This window comes from Anabrus simplex, chromosome 1 (genome assembly GCF_040414725.1).
Source record: "Anabrus simplex isolate iqAnaSimp1 chromosome 1, ASM4041472v1, whole genome shotgun sequence".
Classification (NCBI taxonomy): domain Eukaryota; kingdom Metazoa; phylum Arthropoda; class Insecta; order Orthoptera; family Tettigoniidae; genus Anabrus; species Anabrus simplex.
Genome location: NC_090265.1, coordinates 55,544,161 through 55,564,767, shown reverse-complemented (window position 1 = coordinate 55,564,767; position 20,607 = coordinate 55,544,161). Strand labels below are relative to the sequence as shown.

Here is a 20,607-nt window from a genome sequence, read left to right as displayed (position 1 = left end):
ATCACTTAATCAGATCAGAACTCAACATGGCAGATGCAACTTCTGGAAACACAAGTGGAAGATTACCAGCGATCCTTATTGCAACTGCTCTGACGTGCCTCAGACCGTTCAACATATCGTCACAGAGTGCCCACTCCGAAGATTCAGTGGGACAATAAAGGATATCCACGAGGCCAGTGATGAAGCTGTGAGTTGGCTAACAAAACTGGACATTCAGCTTTAGCAGCAATGCAGATATTGATGAGCTCAAATGTATAAATATAGTTTGTTTATTACATACTTGTTCTGTGTGTATAGATGAAACTGTTTTTCGTGTAATTGTACATATTTGTTAATAACCAAATTGTAACAATGTATCCTCATGCCATACGAAATATATATATATACAGTGCTCGTACAGTGAGAGAGACACTATGATAAACTGAACGTAAGAATGTATGCTGAACCATTGATTCATCAACAGGTTTGTCACTGAATGAACATATATCACATATGCAGATCATATGTATCATATTAATAAAAAACAGTGTGGGAAGAAAAGAGATAGATAGCTTGTTCATGTATATATTGTGGCAGGTTCCACCAAAAACATAAGTCATACGGAGGAACAGCCCTGGACAGTGAGTTATGTCACTGCATTGGGGCCTCACTGCTTACCACACAGTGAACCAATCAGGAGAGAGCAGGGTGCACATCAGCCAATGCTTCTGCCATTGTCCTGTCACCTCATTGGAGGCCTGCAGCGTCGTGAGAAGGATCTGGGTGGTACGCCCAGATTATTCGCTTTCAAGAGGACTCTAAGGGCATATCCTTTCTCAAAGCATCCAGATGGGGCGGACCCAGCTATATAAGACAAACAAGACTTGCCAGTCGAATTCAGTTGAGCTCTGTCAGTGAGCGAGTGCAGTCAATCTGAGTGTGCGTGTGTGTCGCTGTGGACGGTGACAGCCTGAGCTTGAGGAGGCAGTCCATGGAACTGAGTGCTCGTTATGCCTGTCTGTCGTCGTGCAGTTGAGTCTCTCAGGCTTGCTCCTGTAAATGAACATCACATTCTGGCGCAGTGTGGGAGAGACTGACTGGGTATCGGCATGGGACAGTGAAGGAAGTCAACTGTAAGGAATGCAAACGGTGTACGTCATACTGAACTGTGAGACTTTCGTGTGTGGGTTGTGAACTCAGGACTGCGATAGGGCAGAAAGAGTAACTGTGGGGTCTGATTGAGGCTAAGAGCATCAGTTACATAAGTGTGTAGTCTAGTGAGTGGATGAGGAGGGATTGCACTGCAAAGGAGTGACTGCAGTATGAGTGCGAACTGTGTATCTCATAAGGACTTGTTAGACTGTTGTGCGTGCTTTGGTTGGACATAGTGAAGCTGCTTAAAGTGTACGGTAGGCTTTATCCTGAACTGCCTTAGGGTACAAGTGATAGTGTACAGTGTGTGTGTACATGAACTGTGTAGCATAACTGTAAATATTAGAATACCCAACAACAACACAACCTTAGAGTGACTGAACAGCGAGAACTGAGAGAGAGCGCTAACAAGTGTGCAAGTGGTTATTAGAATTAATAAATCTTAGTGTAGAAGACTAGCAGTTGAGTATTTATTTAAATACTACCCTGCCATCATGTTACAATATCTTCCAGTTTGTCGCATAATGTGTCCTCTCAGCCAACTATTACCAGCAGTACAGACTCTTAGATATATTTCTGACTCTGTTCTAAACAAACCTAAAATAAAATGTGAATTACATTGAACTGATGAATGTATTTCTCATTGCAGAGGATACAGCAGTTTCAAACAAAATGATCTTTGGAACACATTGGACATGCAAGCATGGACATATGCGACTTTGGAAAGAACAATATCAACGAAACAAATAGCAAATTCTTGGATTGTCAAAGATCACTATCCAGTAGTCACAGTGACAAGAAATTACAAGAATAACACAGCATTGTTTGAGCAGGTAAGTCAGTAGTGAATTTAATTGATGATGTTTGATGTTCACTCATTCCATTACTTATATTGATTGACCTGTTGGAATCCTTTTCTTTTTTTAAAAATTTGCTTTATGTCACATTGACACAGATAAGTCTTATGGCGACGACATGATAAGAAAGGCCTAGGAGTGGGAAGGAAGTGGCTGTGGCCTTAATTAAGGCACAGCCCCAGCATTTTTCTGGTGTAAAAATGGGGAATCCACAGAAAACCATGTTCTTTTTTAAAATTGCAATTTGTTTTAGTCACACTGACACAGATAGGTCTTATGGCGACCACAGGATAGGAAAAGCCTAGGAGTGGGAAGGAAGCAGCTGTGGCCTTAATTAAGGTACTAACCTAACCTGGGTCAGTTGGTGCATGCATTTCAGTGGGCTTGGCAGACTGATATGCAATAGCAACTTCTGGCGTGGTGAGGAAAGCAACGGTAAACTACATCACTCCTCATTTCGCTAGTATGCCTCTTCAGTGACACCTAGGCTGTCTATGACAGCCTTTGGCGGAGCCGTGGAGGATCAAACCAACCTTCAGGCTGAATACCCAACAACAACACAACCTAATCTAACCCCATGGCACTACAGCCCTGACAGGCCTTGGCCTACCAAGTGACCGCTGCTCAGCCCGAAGGCCTGCAGATTACGAGGTGTCGTGTAGTCAGCATGACGAATCCTCTCGGCAATTATTTTTGGTTTTCTAGACCAGGGCCACCATCTCACCATCAGATAGCTGCTCAATTCTAATCACGCAGGCTGAGTGGACCTCGAACCAGCCCTCAGATTCAGGTAAAAATCCCTGACCTGGCCGGGAATCGAACCTGGGGCCTCCGGGTAAGAGACATGTACACTACCCTTACACCACAGGGCTAGACTTAATTAAGGTACAGTATTTTCCTGGTGTGAAAATGGTAAACCACGGAAAACCATCTACAGGGCTGCTGACAATGAAGTTCGAACCCATAGCTTATAACTATGTGACCCAGGGATCCTTTTCTCCTTCTGTGTTCCTGTCCTTTTACCACATTTTGTCTCTTTCATTTTCTTGTCTTCATCTGAATTTCTTCTTATCCTGAATGTCTCATACCTGGAACAATCCAATCACCCGGCATGCTGTCTGCCATCTTATCTCATATTGCATCACCAAGTTCCAAAACATTACTCCAAGAGTACAATAAGATCTCATCCAGCACGCTCCTACCCATCCACAGGGACAACAAGGACCTTTCTAGCCGCAGACTAAAACCCTGCCACCCACCAAACATATCAGGCAAGAACATGTCAGAAACAAGCTTTAGTGTAAGTGTGAGAGGGGAAAAGCAATAAATAATGTAACTCCACGAGTGATTCAGACAGTTTAATCCAAATCATGCTCCAAGAGGCTTTAATCTACTTTGCAAGACTTGACTGGCACTGAACTGATTTCACATAATACTCACTTCACAAATTGGATTTCTGGAACTCGCCTGTAATTCAGGGGTGTAATGAATGTGGCATGCACCCGCCTGCCAAAATAAAATTTTGGGCCCCCTCAAATAAATTGTCTTATGAATATATTTTCAAAATATATGAACAAAGGGATTACTCATTATGATTAAAAGATAATATTTTAATAGGTTTTATTTGTCTGCCCCTGGGGTTTGACAGTTAAGCTGCTGAACTGCTAACCATATACCACTTAGATATTAATACTTAAAATTGGTTTCATTTTTCAGTAACTATTTGTATCCTGTAACCGACACTGAAGTCACACTTAAAATAATGTATTCAATTACAACCCAGAAAAATAAACAAATGAAATTCAATTAAATCAAAAACTGTTCAAATAAAGTTAAAAAAAATATCAAACCACACAACTGAAAAGTGTAAGTACATCATGTAATTACCGAAACCGACTTTCAACCTATTAGATTGTGTTACGTACATTTAGTACGTGTTGAAGAGATGTTAAGTACAGAACAAAAATGGCCAACCAGACACCAGTGGGATCCGAACCCACAACCTCCCGATTTCGCGTCGGTTGCTCTACCAATTGAGCTATGGTGGCCTAGGCCATCTTTGTTCTGTTGGAAAGGATCTGAGCTACAGGTCTGGTACTACTACCATCACACTGTAGAGTGCGTTTAAGTTGCCCATTGAGGGCCAAGTCAATGAATATTGAATTTTCATGACCGCATCATAATCGAAACCGACTTTCAACCTATTAGGTCGTGTTACGTACATTTAGTATGTGTTGAAGAGATGTTAAGTACAGAACAAAAATGGCCAACCAGACACCAGTGGGATCCGAACCCACAACCTCCCGATTTCGCGTCAGTTGCTCTACCAATTGAGCTATGGTGGCCTAGGCCATCTTTGTTCTGTTGGAAAGGATCTGAGCTACAGGTCTGGTACTACTACCATCACACTGTAGAGTGCGTTTAAGTTGCTCGTTGAGGGCCAAGTCAATGAATATTGAATTTTTACGACCGCATCGTAATCGAAACCGACTTTCAACCTATTAGGTCGTGTTACGTACATTTAGTACGTGTTGAAGAGATGTTAAGTACAGAACAGAAATGGCCAACCAGACACCAGTGGGATCTGAACCCACAACCTCCCGATTTCGCGTTGGTTGCTCTACCAATTGAGCTACGGTGGCCTAGGCCATCTTTGTTCTGTTGGAAAGGATCTGAGCTACAGGTCTGGTACTACTACCATCACACTGTAGAGTGCGTTTAAGTTGCCCGTTGAGGGCCAAGTCAATGAATATTGAATTTTCACGACCGCATCGTAATCGAAACTGACTTTCAACCTATTAGGTCGTGTTACGTACATTTAGTACGTGTTGAAGAGATGTTAAGTACAGAACAAAAATGGCCAACCAGACACCAGTGGGATCTGAACCCACAACCTCCCGATTTCGCGTTGGTTGCTCTACCAATTGAGCGATGGTGGCCTAGGCCATCTTTGTTCTGTTGGAAAGGATCTGAGCTACAGGTCTGGTACTACTACCATCACACTGTAGAATGCGTTTAAGTTGCCCGTTGAGGGCCAAGTCAATTAATATTGAATTTTCACGACCGCATCGTAATCGAAACCGACTTTCAACCTATTAGGTCGTGTTACGTACATTTAGTACGTGTTGAAGAGATGTTAAGTACAGAACAAAAATGGCCAACCAGACACCAGTGGGATCCAAACCCACAACCTCCCGATTTTGCATCGGTTGCTCTACCAGTTGAGCAATGGTGGCCTCGCGAAATCGGGAGGTTGTGGGTTCGGATCCCACTGGTGTCTGGTTGGCCATTTTTGTTCTGTACTTAACATCTCTTCAACACGTAATAAATGTACGTAACACGACCTAATATGTTGAAAGTCGGTTTCGATTACAATGCGGTCATGAAAATTCAATATTCATCATGTAATTACCTTCACGCAATGAGAGCTTATTCAAAATCATTTGAAAATTAGTTGACAGACTGTCACTTACACCAAGTTATTGTTTGAATTATACATTGTTGTTGAGATCTCCGAAGTTAAGCAACATTGGGCGTGGTCAGGAGTTGGATGGGTTGCCACGCGCTGTTGGTGGGGGGTAAGGGAATGGAGGAGCGGAAAGGAACTGGCCACCCTACCACACGTAAACTCCGGCTCAGGAACACCTCTGCGGAGGTTCGGACCTGCCTTCGGGCAGAATAACCCTTACCCTTACCGTTGAATAAATGTGTGAAAAAAGTTAATTATGATTAGGAAAGTTTGTGCATAATACAATCTCAGGAACACTGCACATCAAGAAAGTATCATTTTTAAATAAAACATGATATTTTGGTATTGATTTCCATTGCTATAATTATTTTTGAATAATTTAATGCAGTTCATTTTTGTTTTTTGTGAGAAGCGTGTTGCGGTGTTGTGAGAGACAGCAAAGCCAAGCTTTGTTTACACTCAACAAAATTATAATAACAGCTGTTACATGCAAGCACATGGCAATTCCTCTACATAAAAATGGTAAAAATTAACTATTTCATAGTGATTTGACCTTCTGATCATTTCCGTGCAGAGTGGCACTTACTGCGGTAACAGGCTGTTGCTCAGTCAAGCGGATTCAAACCCCCAACCATTCTATCCTCTTCCAGCCATGCTTATAAAACATCCAAACAAACAGCCCTAATGGCCTAGAACAGTGCCAAAACAAACAAGCAAACAAACAAACAAACAAACAAACAAACAAACAAATAAATAAATAAATAAATAAATAAATAAATAAATAAATAAATTGAATAAATAAATAAATAACCCACAACGTGAGGGCATTTGGACACATTGGTTTTGTGGATGATTCTCGAAGTACAAAATGCAAATAAAATTTAGAGGCTCAAATGGGATTCAAACCCAGCCACCAAACACAGCTGTATTAACAGCACCGCACTTAACCTATGACACCACGGCGACTCCAGCAAGTAGGTTTCCAGAAAGCCTACTAGATGGACTACTACTTCCGCTTCACAAATGCACACAAGTTTTCTATCAGTGTTTCATGGCATTAATATTTTCTGAGGTCATGGTACTAACTTTATTTTTTAAATGGTACCACACTATTTTGCACAAACCAAACCCCACGGCACTACACTCCTTGAAGGGCCTTGGCCTACCATGCAACCGCTGCTCAGCCCGAAGGCCTGCAGATTACGAGGTATCGTGTGGTCAGCACGACGAATCCTCTCGGCCGTTATTCTTGGCTTTCTAGACCGGGGCCGCTATCTCACCGTCAGATAGCTCCTCAATTCTAATCACATAGGCTGAGTGAACTTTGAACCAGCCCCCAGGTCCAGGTAAAAATCCCTGACCTGGCTGGGAATTGAACCCGGGGCCTCTGGGTAAGAGGCAGGCACGCTATCCCTACACCACGGGGCCGGCACTATTTTGCACACATAGCCTTAAATCAGTGATCATTAAAAATTCAACAATGTGATTATTTTGAAAATCGGACAAGTACTTCTCGAGAACATGTATTGTATTCAAACGAACTTCATTTGCCAGCTGAGGACTGTCCTGTTCGATTCAGATTACATCTGATATATGAGCTAGCTGTTGACATACAGCGTTGGTAGATAGGCACTCCCTCTACTGTGCTCATAAATACACTATGGTAAAACGTATGAATGAACACCTTTAATATCGTCATAGGTAACAGGTAAATGAAAAATGGATATAGACCTTGAGCTACAGCAGATAACATAACCTTGTGAACGTGATCCAAGTACACAACTTCAATATTTTCTCACAGATACTACCGTGTCAGCATATCTGATATATCGGTGACAGAAAAATATCCATGACAAAGTAGCAGGCTGTGATTTATCGACCATCTCTACTTACAGGTACTGTATTGCCCGTAGAGTTGCTCTCTCTTTCCATAATCCAAATTGTCCATCTGGAATACAACTACTGGTCATATTCATGAATCTCTCGGATAATATTTTGGGGAAGATCTTGAAAAGGGTTTTCTCCAAGGATATCTCTGAACAAGTTAGGGTCACTAGGATCTCCTTTTCTTTTGTAGAACATTTTGAGAGTTGATTTTCTCGATGAATCAGGGGTTCTGCCCTGTATAATGCATTTATTCATTAGGGCTCTCCATTCTTCAGTGAGTGTGGGTGCTGTTGGTTTTAAATATTCATTGAAGACTGAGTCTGGTCTGCATTGTTTCTTGTTTTTACTATTGCATATTGCCACTGAGATTTCTACTATGGTTATGGGTCCAAAGCCCCCTGTAGGGAGGACGTGTGTGGGTCCGGTATTTTTTTCTTGCAGAACAAGAATGAGATGATTAGTCCATGTTTCCATGGGGATGTCCCTGGGGAACTTAAGCTATTGAGGTTTTAGTGCTTTAAAAGGATCCTTTTCTGCCTCTTGTATTAATTCTTCCTCCTTCAATTTTTGCAATTTCTCCTTTAATTGTTTGCAGTATTGCATTCTCTTCTTTTCTCTGCATAGACTCTTGATATCTCTCCAGTTGATCTTCTTTACAGTGTGGAGGGCTTTTATTTTTATTTTCCTCATAAGATAGCACTTCTCACCGAACCATTGTTTTCCTCTTTGAGATTCAGTCTATGTGGGTTTCTCTAGTTCTTCCAGTGCCATGTTTCAATCACCATCAATCACTACTCATCTGCATTTAGGGCAGTTGCCCAGGTGGCAGATTCCCTATCTATTGTTTCACTAGCCATTTCTTAAATGATTGTAAAGAAATTGGAAATTTATTAAACATCTCCCTTGGTAAGTTATTCCAATACCTAACTCCCCTTCCTATAAACAAATATTTGCCCCAATTTGTCCTCTTGAATTCCAACTTTATCTACATATTGTGATCTTTGCTACTCAAACTTATTTCTCTACTAATGTCATTCCATGCCATCTCTCCACTGACAGCTCAGAACATACCACTTAGCCAAGCAGCTTGTCTCCTTTCTCTCAAGTCTTCGCAGCCCAAACTTTGCAACATTTTTGTAATGCTACTCTTTTGTCAGAAATCACTCAGAACAAATTGAGCTGCTTTTCTTTGGACTTTTTCCAGTTCTTGAATCAAGTAACCCTGGTGAAGGTCCCATACGCTGGAACCATATTCTAGTTGGGGTTCTTATTGCTGGCTTTTACATCTTTCACCACTTGTAAGTTAGTGAGGTTTCCAATCATGGTAAGATCTAATTTCTTTGATATTTTTTACCTTGGTTGTTGTTTTTGAAGAACAGTGGTCGCTATGAGTATGGGCAGGTGCTTTCTGATGATGATGCTGTTCAGAACTTGCTATTGCGTGTAGCTGTAGCCTTCACCTTCGAGAAATAGGTCTATTTTACTAGTGCTGTTGTAAGATGTGTATGATGCTTCTTCCTTCCTGTTTAGTAAGGACAAGCCCTCTTGTTCATGCATTCCAGCAGGGTGATTGATTTATTTGATGGTCTGTCAACACATAGGGTAACCAGATGCCTTCTTTTATCTGGACATGTCCTCCTATTGCTCGGGATCCGGGTAGATTATTTGAAAATCCCTAAATGTCCTCTTTTTCTTAAGAGAATCTGCTTAAATTGGGGTAATCTGTTTTACTACTTCGTGTTTACAAACATTCTTTATTACGCGACGGCATCATCAATATCGTATTGATACATATAAATGTGATTATGGATACATAGTACATACGATTATTTTATGCCTTGTATTGAGTTTATTTACCATTCTTTATACTGCACGCTTCTCTCTCACCATTACCCCATCAGAGCACTGCTGTGTTAATGTGCGACAGCTGACAGGAAATAGTCTGGATTTGAAGGAAGCCTTAAATGGATGGCGCTGAAAGTAATATTGATTATTGGGATGTTGAAAAGTGTATTCTGTATTTGACTTTCAAACTGATGATGTGAAATCTTTTGATCGGTTCTGCAATTACCGGGCGAGTTTGCCGTGCGGTTAGGGTCGCACAGCTGTGAGCTTGCATCCGGGAGATAGTGTTTCGAATCCCACTGTTGGCAGCCCTGAAGATGATTTCCCGTGGTTTCCCATTTTCACACCGGGCAAATGCTGGGGCTGTACCTTAATTAAGGCCATGGCCGCTTCCTCCCCACTCCTAGGCCTTCCCTATTCCATTATCGCCATAAGACTTATCTGTGTCGGTGCGACGTAAAACAAATAGCAATAAATAAAATAATAATAATTTCTGCGGTTTCAAACAGTTCCTGAATGAGAGTAGTCATCATCATCATCATCATCATCATCATCATCATCATCATCAATGGTTTGCCCTTCCAGTGAGCCAGGTAGGGTGTTTGAAAATTAGCATCTTCCAAAGTTGCCTATTCAAAAAAGATTTTGTTATCCATGACAGATTCCCAATTCCATCCTCTTTTCTCCATGTCTTTCCACACTTGGTCCATCCATCTTCTTCTTGGTCTTCTACCTGTTATTCTCTTTTTTAAACAAGCACATGGCAACCTTGTGCTATTCATTCATTTAACATGCCCAAACCAAGTCTGGATGACCTAAGTCTTTCCTCCATCAATTCGTTTAGACCTAGGTTAGATCGGATCTCATCATTTTGCACGTGATCAAGTCATGTCTTTTGGAGAGCAGTTCTAAGAAATTTAATTTCAGACTTGAATCCTACTATGCACCATACAGGGGTACATCATTCGTATTTATGGTTTATATACCGCCGTAATTATACTACTAGCAGTTCTCTTCTCCGATTTCAACCTCTTCTTTTCTTGAATACCAATTCTAGCTTACAGTTTCGTTCCGATGATCAATACGATTTTTTTTTTAAATGTCCTTTTTTTTTTACTCGGGACAACAATATGATTCTTTTACTCACGGCCATTTGGATTCCTTAGGCCTGATCGTCGCAATATTAACTCATGACCTACTTGACTGGTTATATCTGCATTTTCTCTCTAGAATATACTCTTTCATTATATAACCTCCGTCATTTTTATCGCGAAGCATGGCAAGTATTAGGGATGTAACTCCCGCTCATGACGCAAATCGGGCAATGAAATGGTAAATTTTACTTCCCCCGTCAAAAGGTAAATAAATGTACTGCTCGCAGTATAATTATTTCATTCCTACTTCTGTATAAAAATGGAGTTTTCATTGACCCATTTGTTTCAGAATGTCCAGCATAACCTTAATAACGCGTTTTCTTTAATATATAGATTCTATTCCTGGTCTTCTTCATAATACAATTTTAAACTAGATGCGTTATATACATTTCTGTATGTTCCAGTTAAGTTCTCGACTACATATGCGTTGTTGCCTAACGCTTTCCTTATTACGTATGGACCATCATACAAATGAACAAATTTAGCGAATATTCGTTCTGATACATTGGAATAAGGTGCTTTTCGAATCAATACTTTGTCATTACTCTTAAAAGGTAGATGGAACTTTTTATTCTGGACCCTTTTTAACCGTTTATTTGCTTGCTCTACGAGTTTGGCTGTCACCATCTGGTTGATCTCGACGCTACTGGGTTTGGGTTCATCGTTTTCCCCAATAACTTTATCCCAAGGTCTTTTCGGTTGTTCATTCAAGTGTATCATACGGCGTATCTGATTAGTTGATTCATGGATCGTATTATTCATGCATTCCTCAATTACATTCATAACATTGATCCATTTCCAATGGCTTTCTGAACAATATATTCTACAATATTTTGCTATCTCCCGCATACGTCGCTCTACGGGGTTCGCTGACGGGTGTCTAACCGAACAGAGTACATGTTTAATCTCCAGGTTCTGCATCATCTCTTCAAACTCTACTGACATAAACTGGGTTCCCCTGTCAGTTAATGTTTTTTTCGGCTTTCCCATTCGAGGTATTATGTTTCTACTTATTGCTTTAAGCACCTGCTTAGATGTTGCTCTTTGGATTGGTTGTAATACTATAAATTTTGAAAATACGTCCATGGTAACGATTATATATTTATGTCCTCTAACAGCTGTTGGCAACTTTCCAAATATGTCCATTGCGAAAATTTCTCTCGGTGCGGTTGGTATTATAGCGATCGGTTCATGCTTGGTTAGGAATGAATTGTATTTTGTTTTTTGACAGATATCACATGTTTTAATCACGTCCCTGATGGTTTTCATTATTTCTTTCCATGTGAACCTCTCCAGTATTGTTTTCATTACCTTTTCAATTCCCCCATGTCCGATTATTCTGTGAGTACGCCATATGAGTCCTTTTTGTAATGATGTTGGTACTACTATTCTCAGTTTATTGAAATCCTTGTTAATACGTTTCATTAGCATTCCGTTTTTAATACATATGGATTGCTTTCATCTTGTAAATTCCCGTTTTCTGAGTTATCATGCTCAATCCTCCTAATTTCCAATATTAAGTTTTCGTCTGCTCTTTGCAATAATGCGATATCCCCTAGTTTTTCCAGAAATTCCTCATCCTGTTGTACCAATTCAATATGCTGAACAACTTCTTCTTTCTCTACCGGGTTTCTACTAAGTGCATCCGCAAAAATGTTGTCTTTTCCACTACAATGTTCGATTTTAATGTTAAACTGTTGCGTAAACAACATCCATCGTGTGATTCTTTCACTCGACGTGGTTGAATTTAACCCAAACTGCAAGGCTTTGTGATCACTTCGGATCTTTTTTTTTCAAAATGGCGCCCGGTAATGACGACGTAGTGTTTTTTTCTCTGAGTAAATTAACCATAAAATGTGACAAAAAGTGCGGAAAATGTCGAAGATTAGTGAAAAATGGAATGTTGTGTGATTCATGTGATCGATGGTGGCATTATAAGTGTGGAAATTGCCCTAGAGACGTAAAAACTAATGAAAATATTGACTGGATTTGTGAGCAGTGTGTTCGGAATGTTGTTGTTGGGGACGGCGTTGACGAAGCACCGAAAACAGTCGATGAGGAATATAAAAGTGCATTAGAAATTATAAACATTCTAAAAGAGGACAATGAGACTCTTAAAGTTGAAAATCAAGAATTGAAAGAAAGACTGCGATCGCTAGAATTTGGGACTGACCATTCTTCGAGTGATATACCGGTACAAGTAACAAACTCGAGCACGTGGTGTCAAGTAGTTCGTGGATGGCCGGCCAAGAAGAAATCTAAAACTGAATTTCCGGAAATAAACATCAGAAATAGGTTTTCTGCCCTAAATAATTTAATTCTGGAAGAAAGTGATCGCGCGCGTGAAACCAAATCACCGCGATCCGCTGCCGTTGCCGTGCCGAGTTTAAAATTTAGGCCTAGAATTTAGATTCAAGACCCAGTTAGGCCTAAATCAGCGAAGGTAGCTGTGTTTGGTGATAGCCAAGGAAGGGGAATTGCGGGAGTGATTAACGATGAGAATATAGCAGCAACCGGAGAAATATATCCAGGAGCTTCTATCAGCAGTGTTGTGGAAAATGTAGAAGCAGCAACTAGGAACTTCGGGTGCGGCGATGCAGTGCTTATCATTAGTGGGACGAACGACGTAGCTCACGACGACGCCAAGAATGTAAGATCACAACTTAAACATACACTACGGAAGCAGACCCACACTAACGTTTTTGTAGTGAACGTGCCCCACAGGCATGATTTGAGTAGAGACTCGTGTGTGAACATTGAAGTGGACAAGGTCAATACAGATATTGTTAAAATTTGTAAAAATTTTTGGAATACTCAGGTTATTGAATGCAGCAGTTTTGAGAGATACTGTTATACAAAACATGGCCTCCATCTAAACAATTCAGGTAAACGAAAGATAGCAAATATTGTTCTAGATTTTATTAATCTTAAGATATGTACTGTAAAACAGGCAACTCCCTTGAGTTATAATACTGACCAGGAAAACTAGTAGAAAGAGCCAGCTGTACTTCAAGCTGGCTCAGTCAACTAGAACAAGAAACTCAGGATAGTAAGGAATTTCAAGTTACCCAATTGCAACAGTCAAGTTTTAGGGAGGAAGGGGGTTTAAGATTGCTCTTGGTAAACTGTCAAAGTGTAGTAAATAAACAATTAAAATTCGGTACATTGATGGAATCTTATGAGACTGATGTGGTGATAGGAGTGGAATCGTGGTTGAAAGAAGGAGTGGGTAATAGAGAAGTATTTCCAGAAGGGTACACAGTCTATCGTAGAGACCGAGGAGATAAAAAGGGAGGGCAGTTGTTTATTCTGGTGAAGGAAACTTACTGTTCACATGAATGGTTTACCGATGAAAGGGATGAAATATTAGGGATAAAATTAGTTTGTGATAATATGAAGGAGGTGGGAATTATAGGAACATACAGGCCTGGAAGAGAGGAAAGAGACATGGAAATCTTTGAGAAAATAATAGATTATACTCATAAAAACAATAATAATGATATGGTAATAATTGGGGGAGATCTAAATTTGCCTGAAGTTGAATGGAATGGAGCTGCAAGTGAGGCCCATGAACAGAAACTGGCAAATAAGTTAATTTGGGAGGGAGGATTTACACAAGTAGTACAAGAACCGACTCGTCTCAATAACTTACTAGATGTATTCTTGGTTAAACCATGGGAAATTGTTGATAAAACTGAGGTAATTGAAGGAATAGGAGACCATAAGGCTGTAATAATGGATGTAGGACTCGTACCAAAAAGGCTTAATAAGAGGGTTACACAAGACAAGAAATTGTACAGAAAAACTAAAGTTGATGAATTTGGGACTTACCTTAAATCACAATTCAGTTGTTGGATAAGTGAAGGGAGAAACGTGGATACACTTTGGGCTAAATTTAACGGAATCATTTGGGAAGGAGAGAAGAGATTTGTACCTGTTAAGAAGGGTAAAATGACCTCAGACCCTGTTTATTATACAAGGGAAATAAGAAAATTAAAAAGAAAATGTAGAATAGTAAACAGGAAAATCAAAAAGGGTAGGGAGAGTAGAGAAACTAGAAAACAGCTAATGAGGGAACTGAATAGAGTGAAAAAGGAAGCAAAAGAGAATTATATGAATGGCATACTTCAAGAGGGTAATGACCACAAAGGAAAATGGAAAAAGCTGTATTCATATATCAGGAATCAAAAAGGAAAAGGAATCCAAATGCCTACAATGGTGAGAGAAGGGGGTGAACACTATTTAACAGATACTGCGAAAGCAAACCTATTTAGTAGGGAATTTAGAGATTCAGTAGATGATTGTCAAGAGTTGGAAACCGAAACAGAAGATAGAGAGGGAGAGAGACAGAGGGAAACAAGAAGCTTCTCATTCACAAACGAAGATATTTTCAGAGAAATCCAACTGCTCCAGCAAGGAAAAACAGCAGGAAGTGATCAAATTACTGGGGAGGTATTAAAGACAATGGGGTGATTCATAGTGCCTTATTTAAAATTTCTCTTTGACTATGTCATAAATAATAGTGTAATACCAAAGGAATGGAAGGAATCTATAATAATACCAATTTATAAAGGAAAGGGTGATAAAAGGAAACCAGAGAACTACAGACCAATCAGCCTGACCAGTATAGTTTGTAAAATACTGGAGAGTTCAATATCGAAGTACATCAGAGGGATATGTGATGATAAAAATTGGTTCATGAGGAGCCAGTATGGATTTAGAAAGAAATTTTCTTGTGAGGCACAACTGGTGGGATTTCAGCAGGACATATCAGATCAGTTGGATTCAGGAGGTCAGTTAGATTGCATAGCCATAGATCTTTCCAAAGCCTTTGATAGAGTGGAACATGGAATATTATTAAAGAAATTGGAGGGAATAGGATTGGACGTAAGGGTTACACGTTGGATAAAAACATTTCTAAATTCAAGGGTTCAGAAAGTCAAAGTAGGAAATAATGTATCTCAGGAAGAGAAAGTTTGGAAGGGAATTGCACAGGGTAGTATAATCGGTCCGTTACTTTTCTTAATATACGCAAATGATTTAGGGAACAATATAACATCAAAAATAAGATTGTATGCAGATGACATAATTGTTTATAGGGAAATAAACAACATTTTGAAGATTGTTCAGAATTACAAAGGGACCTTGAAAGTATCCAACAATTGGTTGAAGAAAATAACATGAAGGTTAATGGAGGCAAATCAACTGTTACAACTTTTACAAACAGGAGCTTTAAAACTGAATTTGAATATACTTTGGATGAGGTAGTTATCCCAAAAGATGGCAAGTGCAAATACTTAGGTGTGAGATTTGAAAGTAATTTGCACTGGAAGGGTCATATTGATGACATTGTTGGGAAAGCATACAGATCGTTACATGTCATAATGAGGCTACTTAAAAGATGCAACAAAGAATTAAAAGAAAAAAGTTACTTGAGTATGGTTCGTCCATTATTGGAATATGCAAACAGTGTTTGGGATCCTCACCAAGAATACCTAATAAAAGAAATAGATAGTGTGCAGAGGAAAGCAGCAAGATTTGTAACAGGGGATTTCATGAGAAAGAGTAGTGTATCAGAAATTTTAAAGGAATTTGGGTGGGAAACTTTAAGTAAGAGAAGGTAGAAAACTAGACTTATAGGATTATATAAAGTCTATACAGGAGAAGAAGCATGGGGAGATATCCGTGAGAGGCTTCAGTTGGAAAATAATTATATCGACAGGACTGACCACAAATATAAAATTAGAAGAAATTTTAGCAAAAGCGATTGGGGTAAATTTTCATTCATTGGGAAGGGTGTGAAGGAGTGGAACAGTTTACCAGGGGTAGTGTTTGATCCTTTTCCAAAATCTGTACAGATATTCAAGAAGAAAATAAACAGCAACAGAGAAAATAAATGAAGTGTTAGAGGGCATTCGACCAGTGCAGGTTATTGTAAATAAAAAAAATAAAAATGTGTGTGAATAAATTAATTCCATCCCCTGGTCTAAGGAGTTTGGACAGCCAAAGTTGGGGACTGCCTGTAGGGGTGAAGTACAGTGGGGACTTCGAGGGCCCTGGGACTGCTACGGTAGCTGTATAGGCCCTTCAGGAACTCTGAAAAGTGGTGGCAAAAGGGGCTCTGGTTAAGGCGCAGCAAGTCGTTACGCTACTTAGGATCCAGAATGGGTAAAAAAATAGTAAATAAGTAAATGCAATGTAAATATTGATCTTATACCAGTTGTATAGTATCATTTGAAGTAATTCCACATACTATATATCAGTTGACTATATTTGTAAGTAGTACAGGAGATATTATAAGTAGAATTTTGTAAACAATATAAATTTATTAAGGATGAGCTGTGTGTTTAATAGAAAACATTGTTAGTGTAAAATGTATAATATTGTATTATAGGAAAATTTTCCTCTCTTGTTAATTTAATATTAAGTGCTTGACAATAATGTATTTTAGTGTACCATTTGCCACCGAGGTAGACACCTCATTTGCAAATAAAGAGATTTTGATTTGATTTGATTTGATTTGATTTGATTTGATTTGATTTGATTTGATTTGATTTGATTTGATTTGATTTGATTTGATCTTTTTCCACTGCTGCAGGGCATATATAATAGCTAGTAATTCCTGTTCAGTCGTCGTGTAAATGATTTCGGGGTTACGTAATTTTCTACTAGCAAATGCTAAATAGGTTCGACTCTTTGGGTCCTCTGTCATTTCCTGATATAAGTAAGCACCAATTCCTATACTGGAAGCATGAGTCTGTATTATGAATTCCTTAGTGTAATCAGGATATCCCAGCTTTATGCTATTAGCTAATAATTTCTTCATTGCAAGGAACGCTTCTTCGCTCTTTTCATTCCACTTCCACTTGTTGTTTGCCTTTAACAACTCTTGCAATGGTGCTGCCGTTTCCGTATACCCTTTGCAATGGTTAGCAAAAAATTGTGTCATTCCCAAGAATTGCCTGACTTGTTTGATCCGCATTGGACGTGGGAATTCGCATATCGCCTGAATTTTTATTGGGTTCGGTTTTACCCCATCTCCATCGATAACATGTCCAACGAATAAAATTTGTTCCTGACAAAATTTTGATTTTTCCAAATTGATTTTAAACCCTGTGTTTTCTAAATTCTCTAATATTCGAACGAGTTTATTACAATGATCATCGAATGTTTCACTTGCCAACACCAGATCATCTACGTAATACCTCACGTATTCTTTTACTTCAGGTAACAAATTTCTATCCAGGGCTCTTATCAACACGGCGCAGCTATTTTTCAGTCCAAAAGGCCATATCCAGTACGCGTAAGTTTGATTGTTGTACATAGAACCGGTTAATAGTCTCGACTTCTCTTCTAACAATATATGATGAAATGAGGAAGTAAAATCTTGGCTTGTGAAGTATTTCATATTTCTAAATCTTCTTATTATTTCCTAGATCTTCGGGACTTGATCGTATTCTGGGATTAGTTTTCATTTAATCTCCTGCCATCTAGGCACATTCTTAGCTTTCCATTACTTTTTCAACAATAACGATCGGGTTCAGGTATGGTGTTGTTGTTTTAACGATTATTCCGTCATCCATCATCTCTTGAATAATTTTCTTTACTTCTTGAAAATACTTTTCGGGAACATCGTATAACTTTCCTTTGAACGGTGTCCAATCATTGACAACTATTTTATATTTGAAATTCGGTATCTGACCAGGTTTGTCTTTAAATACCTCGGAATGCTTCTCTATGATTGCATATAATTTCAGCTTTTCTTTGGTCTCTAATTTGATTTCAGCAATTTTTTCCATAGACTTGGATCTTCTTTTTCTTCGTCAACCGCTAAAATCTTTTCCAAACTTTGTATTATTTCTTCTCCGTTCTCAGCTTCAGTCAGTCTCCCGCTTGATTCATATTCATCCATTAGCCCCTACACTTCCAATCCTTCGAATTTCATATGTTCTATGTCTTGAATCTCTTTTCTCAATTTAATTCTCTCTTTAGTTATCTTTCCATCATCCTCGGTAATAGGAAACCTTATTTCTTGCTTTCTTAGGTCTATAGTCATTTCTGTAGTTGTCATAAAGTCAATCCCAAGGATCACATTGTATCTTATTTTACTCATCACTGTGAATGGTTGTTCGAATACTAGTTTGCCGATCCTGATTTTCAAATATGTTTGTACTTTGCATTCAATTGATTTATCGGGTATTATTCCCCGTATCTTTGTCTGGGCAATTGGTATTATGGGCACCTTCTCCTTTCGACTGATCTCGTCGAATAATGCTTTCGATATGACGCTAATATTTTCCCCGGAGTCGATTAAGCAGTGTGTCTTCAATCCATTCACTCGTATCACAATAATAGGCAAACGTGCTTTATTTTCTTTACTCCTTTCCAACGGTTCATCTAATAACTCGTCCGGGTCTACATACCAAGATTCTATTTGTAGTATGTACCAACTTCCAATTTTGTTATATGCTTCAATCCAAGTACGACTTATTTCCTTTCCTAATTCAAAATCGGCGTTTTTCTTACTCCCGACGTCCAATTCGTACGTTTGGGCATCTGGGTTTAGTTTATGTTCATCTCTCTTTTTCCTTTTACATTCTTGGAGCTCCAAGCTTTCGGCTCCTTCTAAATCCCCATTAATGTTTTGATTGTTAATTGCTTCTTCCCATTTCTTCTTTTCCTGGGTTTCTCCCCTTGAGTTTTGATTATATTGCCTGTTTCTGTTTTCTCTATTGTAGTGATTATTTATTTGTGTTCCTCGATAGGTTGGATTTCGTCTAAAACTGCCTCGATTTCTGCCGTCTCTGTACTGATTTGATGGTCGATGATAAGGCACAAATTTTTCATGTATTTGCCTTTCACTCTCATGACCATTCTGTTTGCACTTACATCGGCTTTGCTCTCTTACTGTCCCTTCGTCATCACTATATTCCCTTTTCTTGGGATTCTTATCGGTATCTCTTCGCTCGAGAAACGACTTTTTTATTATTTTCCCAGTCCAAAGCATTTATCTCCTCCTGGTTATTTGTATTTCTATTTATTTTTGACGCTGTGTGGCTAGATGTCATATCGAGTTGCCTCAATATATTCTCCATCTCCACTGCTGATTTTACGTTTGCTGCCGCCAGCAATCTCGGAGTTTCCGGAGGGAATTGTTTTTCAATAGTTCTTATCGCCTCCAACTCACTGGGCGCCGAATCTAGGTCTTGGAACTTATGGAATTGGTACGAGAAATAATCGCTGTACCTAGTCTGCCCTATTGATGAATATTTTCTAGAATACAGTTCCAGCCTAAGGTTCTGTTGGATTTCTGGGTTCGAGAATCTTTTTAAGAAAGCAATCTTAAATTCCTCATAATCGTGAAATGTGTATTTAAACGCTTGATACCAAACATTCGGATTGGCATCCAAATGTTTCTCAATCACTCTGAGCTTCTTTTCGTCGGGAATCCTGTTCTCCCGGAAGTACTCTTCCATTTCTCTTAAAAATCTCTTCGGAGACATTGCTGCAGAGTTATTGAAATGCTTAGGTCTGTCATCGTAAGTTTTGATGATATTGATTATCGTTGGGCTTCCATTCACATTATTTGCAATCATCATGTCCTTGCTACTTCGTTCTGTTTCTCCACTTATCGTGGGTGTCCCTTCTCTTTCGTTGATCTGTATATCCACCATTCTTTGCTCGTTTAATTGTTTTGATACCTCTGCTTTTGGTATCTGTATTTCCCCTCTGATGTTCTGAATCTATTTCTTCATTTCGTCTATTCCTTCTTCTGTTCTAAGCATTCTCTCTTCTGCTTCGTTTTTATTCTTTTTCATTTCATCATTTATCATCTCCATTTTGTTTCCAATCTGGTCACGTGCTAGAGTGAATTTATCCTCCATAGTTTTGTTTGTCGACATTACATTTTCATTTACCTTCTTTAACTCCTCATTATATTGACTCCATTTTCCCCGTGAATCTATACTTATCGATTCCATATTCTCGGTCAATTTCCTGATCTCGTCCTCTTTCAATTCTTGGATACAATTCTTACTTTCCGTTAGCTCACTTCTAATTTTATTTATTTCACCGTAGATCTCTTTGTTCTTGTTTTCCATTTTCTCCATCATTTCCGTTTGCAGATCATCTAATCTGGCTTTCATCTTGGAAACTTCTTCTTCAATTTTTCCAATTCCTGTTTTTATCATTTCCTCTTGTCTCTTCTCCATTTTTCTCATCTCTTCCATCTGGTTTCGATGCCTTTCTTCTTGTTTCTGCTGAT

At 39.1% G+C, this 20,607-nt stretch overlaps 1 protein-coding gene across 4 annotated transcripts in view; it reads left to right on the top strand.

Annotated features, from left to right (window-relative positions):
- LOC136860994 (endoplasmic reticulum aminopeptidase 1) overlaps positions 1-20,607 on the top strand; it is a 188,147-nt gene that overhangs the window by 123,900 nt on the left and 43,640 nt on the right. For all 4 annotated transcript variants that reach the window (XM_067138794.2, XM_067138792.2, XM_067138795.2 and 1 more), the window contains one exon: positions 1,781-1,964. In XM_067138794.2, coding sequence (XP_066994895.2) covers positions 1,781-1,964 — 184 coding nt within the window. The remainder of the gene's footprint in view (positions 1-1,780; positions 1,965-20,607) is intronic.